We start from the raw sequence: 17,237 nt of genomic DNA on the forward strand, positions 1-17,237 counted from the left end.
ATGGAGGTGTAGCAAGGCAGAAGCAGGCCAGACTGTGTACTATCACATGGCAGATAGCTGATTTGGAGAGTTACCTAGACCTACAGAAAGATTTGCTTGGGCAAGAAATAAACTCTTGTATGTTAAGCCATTGAGGTTTTAGGAATATCTGTTTCTGCAGCATAACCAAATTTATCCTGACTGGTTACAAAGATTTCCTCAATCACAGTTAACCATTCCATTCTCTAAGTGCCTCCAGGCTCCCATCCATCCCTGTTATGACCCATGTTTATATGTTCTCACTAAACTCTAAGTGTGGATAGAGACTTTAGTCATCTTGGTATCTCTGATGTACCTACTCTAAGGTCTGGCCCAGATTACATACTCAAGATATGTGGGTTGAATCTGATTCAGCTGGTTGACAGGTCTGTGGAGAAGTATGTTTGTTGTGGAGATGGACATAGCCCTGTCTAGGAAGCTAACTTAAATGGCCTATTGGTGAGCTAACTAGAAATAATAGAGGTTTCTAAAGAATACAGGGCTACTGCCTGCGCATGTACATCCCCCCCCCTTCTCAAGTATATGAGAAAATAGTGTCTCTGTGACATGTCTGGAGAAGGAGGTTACAGCCAAAGACAGATATGGGAGAGATGATACCAGAATAGTGTGCTTCTAGGGAACATGAATCTTACCACCAAACATCCCTATTCAACTGTGTTGCAAATCCAGTTGATCTAATCTACCTATGGCCAGGCTGAACTGTAGTCCTGCAGGTGGTGGGACTTGGGGGAATGCTAAGAAGTCTCATTATCCTACCTTGGACCTGGCAGGTAAAGGCCTGGGCAAACAAGATCTACCTCATCAGCCCCATATTTTCGGACAAAAGCCTCTGGGAGCCAGTAGTGAGCAGGTCAGTATGAATAAGGAAATCCCAAAGAGGTCAAAATCTAAGTGGGCCAAGAGGCACAGTGGTGGCCTCAGTGAAATAAGCAGAAGCTTTGGTCCTTATCCCACTTGCTTTTGGTACTAGAGACAAAAGGACCTATGGCTGCATTCACATGTTGGAAGACTGTATTAGAAAACTTAAAAGGGCTCTCAAGGAGAGTGTCACAGGAGTGACACTCATTCACTTTAGTATCAGATCATTTCATACTTTTGTCCAGCTCTTTCCCAACACATACAGCCCCAGAAACACTCTGAGAGGAAGTAGCTCTGAGATCAGTTTGAATGGGGCTGAGTTTTAGGTGATGAATACTCACAAGCTGGGGAACCTTGACTAGTCACTTCAAATGAGCTGGCCTCTCGTGTTAAATAACCTCGCGGTTAATAACCCCATTGCCAAATGTTTGTGAAGAGGATTACATGAGACCCTGTATATGGTAAGGTCATTGAAAATAGGAGCAACTGTTGTTTATAAGCAAGCCATTAGCCTCCTGCATCGGATCTGGTGGGAAACTTCCCAGGATACAGATAGGTCAGGGATGAGTTGTTCTAGGAAGAGGCCTTTCCTGGAAGCTGGGAAATCTCCTTTCTCTATTCTATTTCTGGTCATCTGGGCACACCACAGATCTCTCTCTCTCTCCACCCCTGAGCTTCCCACAAGATCCTGGGGAAAAGTAGAATAAGAAGCCATCGTCCTTGATACAATGATCTTGGGATGGGCTAAGGCCCTCCCCTTTGAAAGCCTCCTAAAAATGATACTTTAAATCTGCTGCACTTTCTGTCCCCAGTCAAGGGGAGAAATTTAGTAATTAGAAAAGGCAAATTGGAAACAATTAGGCAAGTGGCACTTTCATCAAAAAATTAGGCAAGCAGCACTCTCAACAGTGAATATAGTGTACCTTGTAACAAAACTGAGGGTAGCAAGTGGGTAAATGCTCTTAACAAATAAGCTTGATAAGTAGTAGAGCCATTATTTATGGTAATAAAGAATATGGATGATCATGTGGACCATATGGGGCTTTCAGAAATAATTCTTCTGGTGATGAGACATGCTGATTTTAGGTACCTTAGGAGAGAATCAGCTGCATCCCAGAATGTAAGACCCTCCAGCATTTGTCTCCCCACTCACCATTCTAGGACCCTCAGAAGGTAGTCAGGGAGTACTCAGACCAGAGCATAATTGAGATTCACCTTTGGAAGCTGATGAAGCTGGGAACTGGCAAGATGGAGAAGGGACTGCTGAGAACTGAGTGTTCTGAGTTTGATGAAAAAAGATTACAGACCCCATGGGAAAGGGAAAAAGTGGCAACAGTAGGAAAATAGGTTAAATTATGAGAGAGCCAAGAAATGGAGAAAGGGTAAAGTTTATTGAAGGAGATGTTTTAATAATTACTTTCTCCAAATCCAGGATTAGGGACATCCCTTAGTCCTAAATAGGGCTCATACCCTAACCCAGAGGTAAAACACCTGCTCTTCCTTCTAACTCTATAGCTTAGAACAATTATCTGACACCTTTTAGTAAATAAGCATTTTATTAGAGTTAGCGTTTAGTCACTCTGGAGACAGGCAGGTGAGGCAGTGCCAAAACAAACCCACTATTGCTTCTCTGATGGTCAGGATAAGACACCACATAGGGGCCTTGTGGGCAACAAGGAGCATCAACTTGCAGGCAACACCATGATGAATACAACAGTAAGGTCACTGCACCCACTTTGAGGATGGATAAGGAATGTGTCTACTTCTGAGGAGACAGAACCAAAATATGATATGGCCTCTGGCTAGATCCAAAAAGCAGCTTTTAAGCTCCCATGAGTGCAGGTACTGGATTTGTAGCTGCAAGGAAAGGGAATGGGGTCAGGAATGGGTCCTCAAGTCTTATCAAAGGGACAGGTGACATGAACAGTCCCATGTATAAAGACATTTGAAGCATCCCTGGTTACAGGATCAAACTTGTCTTCCAGAAAGGGCATGGAAGGTCACAGATAGCCCATGAGTTGCCTGACAATGGAACAACAGGGCTGGCAGGCCAAGACTAGATTGGGATAAGCTGTCCCCCATCAGGAAAATTCCCTTTATTTTGCAATTAGTGAAATGCGCACACACAGGCAAGAAAAATGTGCCTAGAAGTGTATTTTTACTTCTTTTATTGAACTCCATAAATATTTTCATAAGGCTTTGTGTCATTACAACATCATAGTTTTGTTGTTAAACATTTTTTTAAACACACAACTTTGACACTTGTTTGACAGGGTCAAACAATCAGAAGAAACAAAATAATAAACTGGCAAATGCAGAGCAGCAGGGGTAATCAAAATCACTGTTACCCATCCATCCACCCCAGCCCACCCCAGCCCCAAAGCACTAAAGATCACTATTTGGCTTCATACTAGAATTGTCAGAACTCTCTTGCTGCTGTCCTTGATAAATCCATTAGAGTTATACACATAGAGAGAAGAGGAGAGTGGGAGAGAGAAAGAGGAGTTAGATTTCTGTGTTAGGACTATCCCACAGCAGGGCCCATAAAACACACTAGCAAAGCCTTTTGGAGAACAAATCCAGGCCTCATTGAGTTGAGAAAAGGGGAGCTTGGGGGCCATGCACACATAGAGGAGATTTACAGAGTTCTTGGGGATAGCACTGCTGTGGGGACACAGAATAGATCTGGACCCTAATCCCAGGTAACAGGGCTCCCCTTGGGGCTGTTGGTCACTGGTCTGCTTTGCTGCCATAGGCTGGGGAAACACTCCAACCAATGTTAAACTGATTTCTTGTTGTTTTCACAAGTTATTGGCATCTGGTGAGGCCAGCGGTTTGAGTAGATGAGAGGTAATATTCCTGATCCTGAAGCTCTGGGCACAGGCTCAGGGGAGAAGGGCATGGAGGGAGGGCAAGGGGGCTTGGCTAAGAGAGGCCCAGGGACTTGGCCAAGCACCCCCTCTTGGTTTGCTCCTAGCCCCTGGAGAAACATGTCAAGGTTAAGCCCAGTGGAGAACAGAAAGTAGGAAAAGAATTTATACTTAAGGGAGGTATACACAGCCATTGAAACACATGCTATTTGCCAGGGAGGCCATTGTATCTTAGGCAGTGGACACCAGGTTCCTTGCCAAGGTGGGGCTTTAGTAGCTGGGTCATTTGCTGAGCAGTTGTGGCCAGTCCCGAGCCCCAGCCCCCTGCCCAGCTCAGGCTTACCCTTGGCTTACCCCACAAGTCTGATTTGAATGTGGTGGAATGGAAGCAAACAGCTTGTAATTTGATTCCCACAGAGGAATGATTCCCAGGCTGGGCAGGGCCTGGTCTGGGTCAGGAGGCATAGAGCAGCAATCAAGTCAGCTATGCTGAGGGCCTCATGCAACCATGGCTGCTGCTCAGTAAGCTGAGGTCCTTTCATGATGAAGTTTTCTCCTAGAGTCCAGAACATACTCACAATTTCCAGATTCCTCATTAGAGTGGTTCTCCATAGCAGGGCCCATTGTCACTCCTTTGTACTCCATTCTCCTTGCTGTTCAAGGTCTGTCCACTTTAAGGGCTATGTGAGAAGGAGGAACAGGTATTCCTGCACCCACAGGGAGCCTGCCTCTTAGTGGGAGAAGTTAGTTTTGCCTAAGTATAAAGCCTGCCAAAAGTAAGCCTGAGGGTAGTGTCTCTACCTCAGATCTTTTCTCCATAGGGAAGTTTCCCTGGGCTCCTCACTTACTTGCTTCCAATGTCCTGGGATGGGAGAATTTTGGAAATAGGGCCTTCTTAGAGTGACAGAAGTTCTTTATGCTGATAGCAGGAATTTTCCTGTGCCAGGAGAACAGGAGAAAGAAGGACAACAGGGAGAGGAGAAGGAAGTAATCATGGAAGATTGTCCATGCAATCTGTTAACAATGGGGAAAGTCTCACATAACTTGAGTGGTAGGAACTGCAGGTACATATCTTGGGCTAGGGCTGCCTCTTTCCATGCCCATTCCTGTTCTTTATCCTGTCCAGGTCAATAATTTGAAGGCAGCTGATGATCTTGGTCAGGTGGGATCTGTCTTGACCCCTTCATAGACTCCTATAAGTGCTGCCTGTAATCTGAAAATGGAAGCAGGGATGACCAGGCCCCTGAAATGATTTCAGTGGGGAACCCCAACTTTAAGCCTATTTGGTGCTAGAGGCAGTTGACTCCCTCCCCTGGGAAGCAGAGTCTCAGCCCCTTTGCTTCAAGTTCTGATCGTTTAGATTAGGGGAGGGAGAGGCCTACAAGGAACACCATAACCAAATCAGCTTGAAGAAGAGAAAAACTGGCTCAAACTAAACCCCAGATACAAAACTGCTCAGGATCCAGCAGTGCTATAACATGGGAACCCCCAGTGCTAGGAGAAGAGCCCAAATGCAGAATGTTCCCTGAACAGAAGTCCTCTCCAGAATTATTATACTCTGACTCTCCCTTGATTCTGTTTGGTTTTGATCCCTCTATGACATCTAAAACACAGTGAAAGCAATAGAAATATCAAGCAGTTATGTCACAGGGCACAACAGAGCATGTCTAGACTGGCACGACTGAGGACAGAAGATGCAGGGAAAAAGCTGTCTGGGGCAACTGCCGGGCTGTAGAAACATTCACAGATGGTCAGCTGAGGGAAAAGAGAAAGGGGAATCCTCCCTTTACCCATTGAAAAGGAAAAGGAAAAAAAGAAATTTCAAACTCCCAAACTCCATCACATCAAAGTAAATTCAAAAGTTATCAGCATCAGTATCATCAGGAAAGAAAATAAAAACAATACAAACACATCTATGGTAATAATGACAAGTCAATGAATCACTCACAAGGGAGCAAAGAGATTATCTCAACAAGAAAAGGAACACATAGAAGTGTCAATTTCTGAAAATAAAGGGGAGGGGGACAGGGTAAGAACAGAAAACTTCTAAGAAGGGATCACATGTTTCGAAGTCATTGGTACCTCTTCCTACCAACTATAGATTTCACTTCCCCAAAACAACAGAAAATGTTTTTTTTTTTTGGTCCTTCTGTTGTGTGTGTGTGTGTGTGTGTGTGTGTGTGTGTGTGTGTGTGTATGTATACTCAAGGGTCTGTGTGTGTGTGTCTCTCTATATATAAATATATATAGGTATATATATTTATATATATATAAATTTCAACAGTGCTTCTCCAAAAAAATGTCCATCTATAAATATAATTTTATTTACTTTATTTTAAAATTATCTGCCTCCCTGTAGTTATTATTTTTTGAAGGGGGTTAACCTGCTGAAGTTTTGCCAGAATGGTGACTGGCTGCGCTTGGGTTCGGTGAACTCAAAGACCTGTGACTGAGCGATGCCATCAGGGACCAGGTACTGGCCCTGGTTTAACGGGTCCTGCGGTGGTGGGTAGGAAGGAGGAACTGAGCGGGCAGAGTTGACACCTAGAGTAGACGGGAGATCAAAGGGAAAGAGTATAAGTTAAGTAGCAAGGGGTTTCCCAAATCACCCAGTGACCACTTTGAGCAGACAATTAAAGGCAGCCTATTTTAGAGAGTGTGAACTGGAACTGAAAATCATCCAAAGGAAGAAGTACATTCCTTAACAGATTTTGGAATGGTATGGTGACTAATGCAACAATACACACTTTCCCATTTACTCAGGTATCACTGAGAATCTTGTGGTGTTGTCATCAGTGGTTTTACAGATGAGGACACTGAGACCTGGGGTGAAATGTCATACCCAAGGTCATAAAGCAAGGGATAGAATCCACATTCTTTCTCAGTTCAGAGCTCTTTTATTTTTTTAAAAAAAGATTTATTTATTTATTAGAGAGAGAGAGAGAGCTAGAGCAGGGGCAAGGGGAGGGGCAGACCCTGAGATCACGACCTGAGCCAAAACCGAGTTGGACGCTCAACTGACTGCACTACCCAGGCTTCCCCAGAGCTCTTTTCAAGAGACCATAATCCATTATGCCAGACTTGGTCCTGCAAATCACCCAACAATTTCCATTTAATTTCAAATGAATTTGGTTTCTCCCTCTTCAACTCCCCCCCCAGAAGTGTCAAAAGAGCCTGGTTAAGAACTACTGACTTCAAAGCAGGTCTTTTGTTGGAAAATGGGTTTCTAAAAGTTAAGGTACAAGTGATCCAGTATTCTACACCATGTGATGAAACCATATTTTGGTGAAACCAATTTTCAAAGCAAAATTCACATGAATAGGGGATTCCAGGGTGTGTGGGGGGGTAAATTTAAAGTTTAATCCTAACCTATAGTCAGAACATAATAGCATACAGCATATGATTCAGAATGCAGTGAAGACCTCTCTCCTGCTCCCAAATAGCTTCCTCATCTGCAGACCAATGTCTGAAATTTCAACATTACAGCTTCTTTGTTTGCCTTTGTTTGATGACTTGATCCCATTACCCTAGAAGCAGTATCATATTGAGCCATCGTCAGCCACTGGCACTTCAGTAGGAAGCAATGAGCTATTTTCTAAAAGCCAATATTGTTTTGTTTTTGTTCTTACTTTTATTTTCAAGATTTATTAAGATATAATTGTGTATAACATTCTGTAAGTTTCAGGTGTGCAATGTGATGATTTGATACACACACACACACATATATAACAAAATGATTACTACAATAAGGTTAGTTAGTAAATCCATCATTTCATAAAATTACCTCTTTTTGGTGGTAAGAGCATTTAAGAACTACACTCTTAGCAACTCCCAAGTTAAAATATTAACTATAGTCACCATGCTATACATTATATCCCCAGAATTCTTCATCTTATAACTAAAGTTTGTGCCCTTTGACCAACATCTTGATACTTCCCTCAATCCCAGGCCCTGGCAACCACCAATCTACTTACTGTTTATAAGGTTGTTTTTAGATTCCAATATAAATGAGATCATATAGTATTTATATTTTTATAGTATAATGCCTTCAAAGTCCATCCATGTTTCCATAAATGGCAAGATTTCCTTATTTTTATGGCTGAATAATATTCCACTGTATATATCACATTTATTTTATCCCTTCATCTGCTGAAGGATATGTAGGTTGCTCACTGTCTTGGCTATTGTGAATAATGCTGCAATGAACATGAAGGTGCAGACATCTCTTTGAGATCCTGATTTCATTTTCTTCCCATATATACTCAGAAGTAGGATTACTGGATCAGATGACTACTCTATTTTCAACTTTTTGAGGACCCTCCATACTGTTTTCAGAGTAGCTTACAAATTTACACTCCTACCATCAATGTCCAAGGGTTCCTTTTTCTCCACATTCTCACCAGCACTTGTTATCTCGTTTTTTTTTTTTTGATAACAGCCACTCTAACAAATATAACATCTCATGGTTTTGATTTGCATTGTTCTGATGATTAGAAATATTGAACACCTTTTCTTACACCTATAGAACATTTACATGGGCAAATGCATGTTTTCTTTGGGAAAACGTCTATTCAGGTCCTTTGCCCATTTTTTTTTTTTTTTTGTAGTTGAGTTGTATGTGCTGCTCATATATTTTGGATATTAATCCCTTATCAGATATGTGTTTTGCAAATATTTTCCCTTACCCTGTAAGTTGTCTTTTCATTTGTTGATTATTTCTTTTGCTGTGCATAAGCTTTTTAGTTTGATGTAGTCCCACTATTTTTTTTTCTGTTGCTTGTACTTTTGCTGTCATATTCAAAAACTTGTTACCAAAACCATGTCAAGGAGTATTTTCCCTATATTTTCTTCTAGTATTTTTATGGTGTTGAGTCTTAGACTTAAGTCTTTAATTCATTTTGAGTTAATTTTTCTGAGCAGTGTAAGATAGGGATCTAATACATTCTTTTGCATGTGAACATACAATTTTCCCCAATACCATTTATAAAAGAGGCTATCCTTTCCCCATTGAGTATTCCTGGCCTCCTGATAAGTATTGGTTGACCATGGGTTTATAGTTGGGCTCTTGGTTCTCTCCCATTAGTCTATATGTCAGATTTTATGCCAGTACCATATTGTTTTGATTACTATAGCTTTGAAATGAAGTTTGAAATCAGAAAGCATGATGCCACCAGCCTGGTTCTTCTTTCTCAGGATTGTTTTGGTTATTCAGGGTCTCTTTTGGTTCCATGTGAATTTTATAATTGTTTTATCTACTTCTGTGAAAAATACCATGGAATTTGAGATAGGATTACAATAAATCTACAGATGGCTTTGGGTAGTAAGGGCATTTTCACAATAGTAATTCTTAAAATCCATAAATACAGAATATCTTTTCATTTTTTGTGTTTTCTTCATTTTCTTTTATAAATATCTAATAGTTTTCAGTGTACAGATTTTTAACCTCCTAGGTTAGATGTATTCCTAAGTACTTTATCCTATTTTGTGCTATTGCAAATGGGATTATTACATTAATTTCTCTTTTCAATGTTCATTGTACTGAAACACAAATGATTCTTGTACTTACATTTTGTATCCTGAAACATTATTGAATTCCATTATTATTCTAGTACTTTTTCAGATTGGCTTTTTTAAAAATATTATTTCTTAGGAGAGTCTTTAGATTTTTTTTACATGAAATCATGTCATCTGCAAACAGAGACAATTTTACTTCTTCCTTTCTGCATTTATGTCTTTTTCTTGCCTGATTGCTCTGGGTAGGACTTCCAGCAGTATGTTGAATAGAAATGGTGAGAGTTGGCATCCTTATCTTGTTCCTGCTATTAGACAAAAAGCATTTAACCATTCACCACTGAATATGCTTGTTAATATTGGTAGGCTTGTCACATAAGGCATTTATTATGTTGAAGTATGTTCCTTATATACAAAATTTATTGAGAGTTTTTTTCATGAAAATATGTTGATGTGGTTTCACTCATATGTGGAATATAAGGAATAGTGCAGAGGACCATAGGGGGAAGGGAGGGAAAACTGAATGGGAAGAAATCAGATAGGGAGACAAACCATATGAGACTCGACTCTGGGAAACAAACTGAGGGTTGCAGAAGGGGAGGTGGGTGGGAGGATGGGGTAACTGGGTGATGGGCATTAAGGAGGGCATGTGACATTATGAGCACTTGGTGTTATACACAACGAATGAATTGTTGAATACTACATCAAAAACTAATGATGTACATATGTTGGCTAATTGAACTTAATAAAAAAAGAAAATATGTTGAATTTTGTCAGATGTTTTATTGCATCTATAGAGATGATTTATTTTACATTCTGTTAGTGTGGTGTATCACATTTATTGATTTGAATGTTTTGAATGAACCCTGCTTCCTAGAGATGAATCACTAGATGATGGTGTATGATCCTTTTAATGTGCTGTTGAATGTGGTCTGCTAGTATTTTGTTGATAATTTTTGCATCTATATTTATCAGAAATATTGGCCTGCATTGTCTTGTATTGTCTTTATCTAGCATTAGTGTCAGTGTAATCCTTGCCTCATAAAATGAGTTTGGAACTATTCCTTTCAAGTTTTTGGAAGAGTTTCAGAAGGACTGGTGTTAATTCTTCTTTAAATCATAGAATTCACCGGTGAAACCATCTGGTCCTAGGCTTTTCTTTTTGGGAGGTTTTTGATTACTAAGTCAATCTTCTTAGTCGTTATTGGTCTGCTCAGATTATTTATTTTTTTTCTATCAGTTTTATTGAGTTAAAATGGACATATTACATTGCATAAGATTAAGGTGTACAACAATGATTTGATGTAATGTATACACTGCAAAATGATAACCACGTTAAGGTTACTTCACATCTATCACCTCACATAGTTACATACTTTTTCTTTTGATTAGAACTTTTAAGATCTGCTCTTTAAAAATTTTCAAAATTACGATACAGTATGATTAACTTTAGTGACCATGCTATACAGAACTTATTTATTTTATAAGCTTGTATCCTTTGAATACCTTTACTCATTTCCTCCACCACATACCCCCTGCATCTGGCAACCACCAAACTGTTCTGTTTCTATGAGTTCAATTTTTATAACATCCCACATATAAGTGAGATCATACGTTATTTGTCTTTCTCTGAATTATTTCACCTAGAACAATACCTTCCAGGTTCAGAAATGATGTGGCAAAAGGCAGGATTTCCTTCTTTTATGACTGAATATTCCGTGTGTGTGTGTGTGTGTGTGTGTGTGTGTGTGTGTGTGTGTGTGTACTTTATCCATGTTTATTTTATCTATTTGTTTGCCAAAAGATATTTAGGTTGTTTCCATGTCTTGGCTATTGTGAATAATGCTGCAATGAACATAGGGAGCAGATATTTCTTTGAGACAGTGATTTTATTTCCTTTAGATGTACACCCCAAACTGGAATTGCTGGATCATATGGCAGTCCTATTTTTTATTTTATTTTTATTTTATTATGTTATGTTAGTCACCATACATCATTAGATTTTGATGTGGTGATCCACGATCCATTGTTTTCGTGTAACACCCAGTGCTCCATGCAATACATGCCCTCCTTAATACCCATCACCGGGCTAACCCATCTCCTTCCCCCCTCCCCTCTAAAACCCTGTTTGTTTCTCAGAGTCCATAGTCTCTCATGGTTCATCTCTCCCTGTGATTCCCCCCCTTCGATTTTCCCTTCCTGCTCCTAATGTCCTCCATGCTGTTCCTTATGTTCCACAAATAAGTAAAACCAGATGATAATTGACTTTCTCTGCTTGACTCATTTCACTTAGCATAATCTCCTCCAGTCCCATCCATGTTGATGTCAAAGTTGGGTATTCATCCTTTCTGATGGCTGAGTAATACTCCATTGTATAGATGGACCACATCCTCTTTATCCATTCATCTGTTGAAGGGCATCTTGGCTCTTTCCACAGTTTGGCTATTGCAGACATTGCTGCTATGAACATTGGGGTGCATATGGCCCTTCTTTTCACTACATCTGTGTCTTTGGGGTAAATACCCAGGAGTACAATTGCTGGGTCATAGGGTAGCTCTATTTTTAAATTTTTGAGGCACCTCCACACTGTTTTCCAAAGTGGCTATACCAACTTGCATTCCCACCAACAGTGTAAGAGGGTTCCCCTTTCTCCACAACCTCTCCAACATTTGTTGTTTCTTGCCTTGTCAATTTTTGCCATTCTAACTAGTGTAAGGTGGTATCTCAGTATGGTTTTGATGTGAATTTCCCTGATGGCTAATGATGATGAACAGTTTTTCATGTGTCTGTTAGCCATTTGTAGGTCTTCTTTGGAGAAGTGTCTGTTTATGTCTTCTGCCCATTTTTCGACTTGATTATTTGTTTTTTGGGCGTTGAGTTTGAGAAGTTCTTTACATATCTTGGATACCAGCCCTTTATCTGTAGTGTCATTTGCAAATATCATCTCCCATTCTGTGTGTTGCCTCTTTGTTTTGTTGACTGTTTCCTTTGCTATGAAGAAGCTTTTTATCTTAGAGAAATGATTCCATTTACAATAGCACCAAAAACCATAAGATACCTCGGAATAAATCTAACCAAAGAGGTAACAGATCTATACTCTAGGAACTACAGAACACTCATGAAAAAAATTGAAGACACAAAAAGATGGAAAAATATTCCATGCTCATGGATCGGAAGAATACACATTGTTAAAAATGTCTATGCTACCCAGAGCAATCTATACCTCCAATGCCATCCCCATCAAAATTCCAATGACATTTTTCAAAGTGCTGGAACAAACAATCCTAAAATTTGTACAGAATCAGAGAAGACCCTGAATTGCCAAGGAAATGTTGAAAAAGAAAAACAGCTGGGGGCATCACATTGCCCAATTTCAAGCTATATTACAAAGCAGTGATCACCAAAACAGCATGGTACTGGAACAAAAACAGACATACAGACCAATGGAACAGAATAGAGAACCCAGATATGGACCCTCAACTCTATGGTCAAATAATCTTTGACAAAGCAGGAAAAAATATGCAATGGAAAAAAGACAGTCTCTTCAATAAATGGTGCTGGGAAAATTGGACAGTGACATGCAGAAGAATGAAACTCAACCATTCTCTAACACCATACACAGAGATAAACTCTAAATGGATGAAAGACCTCAATGTGAGACAGGAATCCATCAAAATCCTAGAGGAGAACATAGACAGTAACCTCTTTGACATCGGCCACAGCAACTTCTTTCAAGATACATCTCCAAAAGCTAGTGAAACAAAAGCAAAAATGAACTTTTGGGACTTCATCAAGATATTTTTTAATTTTTTGACAAACCCCCCATACTATTTTCCATACTGGTTGTACAACTTACATTCTCACAGTATACAATGGTTTCTTTTTCTCCATATCCTTGTTAGTCCTTATTATTGCTTGTCTTTTGATAGCCATTTTAACGGGTGTTAAGTGATATCTCATTGTACTTATTTAAATTTCCTGATGATTAGTGTGATGTTGGGCACCCTTTTGTGTACTTATTAGCCATTTGAATATTTTCTTTGGAAAAGTATCCATTCAGGTCCTTTGCCTCTTTTTTAATTGGGTTATTTGTGGGTTTTTGCTATTGAGTAGTACGAGTTCCTTTAATATTTTGGATATTAACCCCTTATCACATACTATGTAGTTTGCAAATATTTTTCCCATTCCATAGGTTGCTTTTTTATTTTGTTGATTTTTGCTGTACAGAACCTTTAAATTTGATTTGATCTCACTTGTTTTTCTTTTGTTACTTGTGCTTTATGTGTCATGTCCAATAATTCATTGCCAAAACCAATGTCAAGAAGATCTTTCTCTCATGTTGTCTTACAGTAATTGATGATTCCACGCTTTATATTTAAGTCTTTAAGCCATTTTACATTAATTTTTGCGAGTGGTGTAACATAGGGGTCTAGTTCTTCCTTTTGCATGTGAATATCTAATTTTCCCAGAACCACTTATTGAAGAGACTGTCCTTCTTTATTGAATATTTTTGGCTCCCTTGTCAGATTTTACTTGATTGTATATGCATGGATTTATTTCTGGGATCTAAATTCTTTTCTTTTGGTCTATCTGTATTTTTCTCAGTGCTAAACTGTTTGGTTACCATAGTTTTGTAATATAGCTTTTTTAAAGATTTTATTTACTTGACAAAGAGAACAGGAGAGCACAAGCAGGGGGAGATGCAGAGGGAGAGGGAGAAGCAGACTCCCTGCTGAGCAGAGAGCCTGATGCATGGCTCAATCCCAGGACTCTGAGATCATGACCTGAGCTGAAGGCAGACGCTTAACCGACTGAGCCACTTAGGTGCCCCTGTAATATAGCTTGAAGTCAGAAAGTGTGATGGTTCCAGCTTTGTTCTTTCTCAAGATTGCTTTGGCTATTCACAGTCTTTTAAGGTTCCATACAAATTTCAGAATTGTTTTTCTTATTTCTGTAAAAAAATGTCATTTGAATCTTGATAGGAAATGCACAGAACCTATAGAATGGTTTTGGGTAGTACAGACATTTTAACAATATTAATTCTTCCAATCTACAGGCACAGGATATCTTCTATTTTTGTTTATAATTTTTTTCATAAATGTCTTAGAGTTTTCAGTGAACACATCTTTAACCTCCTTGGGTAGATTTATTCCTAAGTATTTTATCATTTTTGATACTCTTATAAATGGATTGTTTTATTTTGTTTTTTGAATAATTCATTGTTGGTGTATAGATGCTACTGAGCTTTGTATGTTGATTTTGCATCCTAAAACCTTACTGAATTCATTGATTAAATCTAAGTGTTTTTGATAGAGTCTTTAGGATTTTCTACATACAAAATCCTTTCTTTTCCTCTTCTTTTTTTTTTCCGTGAGTGCCAACTCCAGCCCTTTAGTAGTCCATGCCACTGGTCCTTAGGTGTGAGACCCTAGTCCTGATTTGCCCTCTGGGCTTCTCCCACAGAGTCCCCTCCAATCCCTGGTCTCTTCTGTCCAGGCCTTCAGCCAGCCCTGCTGTTCCCTAGCCCCCTTCTTCCCCAGTGAGGGCTCCATAGCTTAATTATGCTTGAGCACTATATTCCTCTGTTCTCCTTGCTATAAAACTTCTGACTAATTTAGCTCTCTTGTCTTAATCTGCCAGATGGGGAATATATTCTCCCCTCCCCTGCCCTTTCTTTCTTTATTTTCTGAAACCTATTTGCCTTCCCTGAGTCTTCAAACTAAAATCAGAGCTATAAAGCACACCATGCCAGGCATAATGAAACATAATCTCTGTTCAAAATGTTTATTCATACTGTATTCTAAATGTTTGGTTTTGTGTGCTGAAGATTTTACCAGTAGCAACAAGCCATTAGACAATAAGTATCAAGTGCAAATCAAGTTAGACCAGCCAAAGGTCACATTCAAAATTACTGGTCAGAACAGATAAATCCAAAGTGGAAAGGAATTTCGTTCTAATTAGGAAATAGGGTTTTATATATCCTCTCCATCAATGTTTTGTCTTTCTTTTTATCTTCTATGTATAAAGAAAGAAAGAAGTATCCAGAGAATGGGGAGGTTGAAAAAGCAAATTAAATTCATCTTGTGTAGTTAATCTCATTTGCAGTCTACGCCAGTTATGATTCTCAAACTTGAGGCTGTAACATAATCACCTGTTGTACGTCTGGGGAAGGGCCTGATAATTTGTGTTTCTAATACATTCTCACATGTTACTGATGCTGTTGGTCTGAGGACCATACTTTGAAATCAAGAGGTGAGTCCTCCTGCTTTATTCTTCCCTTTCAAGATTGTTTTAGACATTGTGGAATCCTTGCAATTCCATACGAATTTTAAAATCAGCTTGTCAATTTTTCTGAAGAAGCTATCCAGATGGCCAACAGACACATGAAGAGATGCTCGACATCACTAATCATCAAGGAAATGCAAATAAAAACCACTATGAGATATCACCTTATAGCTGTCAGAATGGCTAAAAGAAAAAAGACAAAAAATAACAAGTGTTGGTGAGGATGTGGAGAATCCTCGTGCCCTGTTGGTAGAAATGTAAATTGATACAGTGACTGTGGAAAACAGTATGGAATGTCCTCAAAAATTCAAAATAGAAATATTATATTACCCAATAACTGGATATTGAACAAAAGAAATCAAAAACACTAATTCAAAAAGATAGGCATACATCCCTATGTTTATTGCAACACTATTTACAATAGCCAAGATTTGGAAGCAACCTAAATGTCCATCAGCAGAAGAATGGATAAGGAAGATGTATATAAGGTGTTTTGTGTGTGTGTGTGTGTGTGTGTGTGTGTGTGTGTGTGTGTGTGTGTGTGATGGAATATTACACAACTATGAAAAGGGATGAGATCTTGCCATTTGCAACAACATAGGCGAACCTAGAAGGTATTATGCTAAGTGAATTAAGTCAGACTGGGAAAGACAAATACCATATGATTTTACTCTTATGTGGAATCTAAAAACAAATCAAATGAGTAAATAAACAAAAAGTAGAATCAGACTTGACGTTTGCCAGAGGAAAGGGGGGTAGGCAAAATGCATAAAGGGAAGGGGGAGATACAGGCTTCCAGATGTGGAATGAATAAGTCATGGCACAGAATAAGGAATACAGTAAATTATATTATAATAGAATTGTATGGTGACAGGTGGCAGCTACACTTGTGGTGAGCACAACATAATGTATAGAGAAATTGAATCACTATGTTGTACACCTGAAACTAATGTAACATTGTATATCAACAATACTAAATAAAAAATAAACTAAAAATAATCAGCTGGTCAGTTTCTACAAAGAAGTTGACTGTGATTGAGGGATTATTTTGAATCTATAGATCAATTTGGGGAATATTGCCATTTTAGCAACATTAAGTCTTATAATTCATGAACATGGGATGTTTTGCTATGTAGAGCTTTTTAAATATATTTCAACAATGTCTTGTAGTGTGCAGAGAATAAATTTTATACTTGTTTTATTAAATTCATTCCTAAATATTTTGTTAACATTATAAATGGATTTTCTTAATTTTAAGATTGTTTTAATAAGTGTACAAAAATAAAATTAATTTTTATATATTGATCTTATATCCTGCAACTTTGCTGAATTCATTTATTAACTCCAATAGTGGTGTGTGTGTGTGTGTGTGTGTGTGTGTGTGTGTGTGTGTATTCTGTAGGGTTTTCTATATGTAAGATTGTGTTATCTGCAAACAGAGGTACATTTTACCTCTTCCTTTCCAAACTGAATGCCTTTTGTTTCTGCTTCTTGCCTAATTGTCTTGGCCAGAACCTCCAGAACAATGTTGAATGGAGGTGATGAGACTGGACATCCTTGCCTTTTCCTGATCTTAGTGGAAAAAGCATCAGTCTCTCATCACTAAGCACGGTGTTAGCTGTGGGTGTTTTGTAGATGTTCTTAAATACATAAAATCTTGTCATAGTCAAACAG

At 38.9% G+C, this 17,237-nt stretch overlaps 1 protein-coding gene across 2 annotated transcripts in view; it reads right to left on the bottom strand.

The window, feature by feature from the left end:
- Positions 1-4,925: 4,925 nt before the first annotated feature.
- ARHGEF9 (Cdc42 guanine nucleotide exchange factor 9) overlaps positions 4,926-17,237 on the bottom strand; it is a 150,481-nt gene continuing 138,169 nt past the window's right edge. The window contains exons 9-10 of one of the 2 annotated variants that reach the window (XM_088029009.1): positions 6,152-6,311; positions 4,926-4,980 (exon numbers count right to left, since the gene is read on the bottom strand). In XM_088029009.1, coding sequence (XP_087885135.1) covers positions 4,926-4,980; positions 6,152-6,311 — 215 coding nt within the window. Of the gene's footprint in view, positions 4,981-6,129; positions 6,312-17,237 lie in introns of those variants that run through there. The other variant, XM_028126593.1, reaches the window with a different exon arrangement.

Source organism: Eumetopias jubatus, unplaced genomic scaffold (genome assembly GCF_037043125.1).
Source record: "Eumetopias jubatus isolate StellerSeaLion01/CBP00866 unplaced genomic scaffold, mEumJub1_p1.0 scaffold_11, whole genome shotgun sequence".
NCBI classification, from domain to species: domain Eukaryota; kingdom Metazoa; phylum Chordata; class Mammalia; order Carnivora; family Otariidae; genus Eumetopias; species Eumetopias jubatus.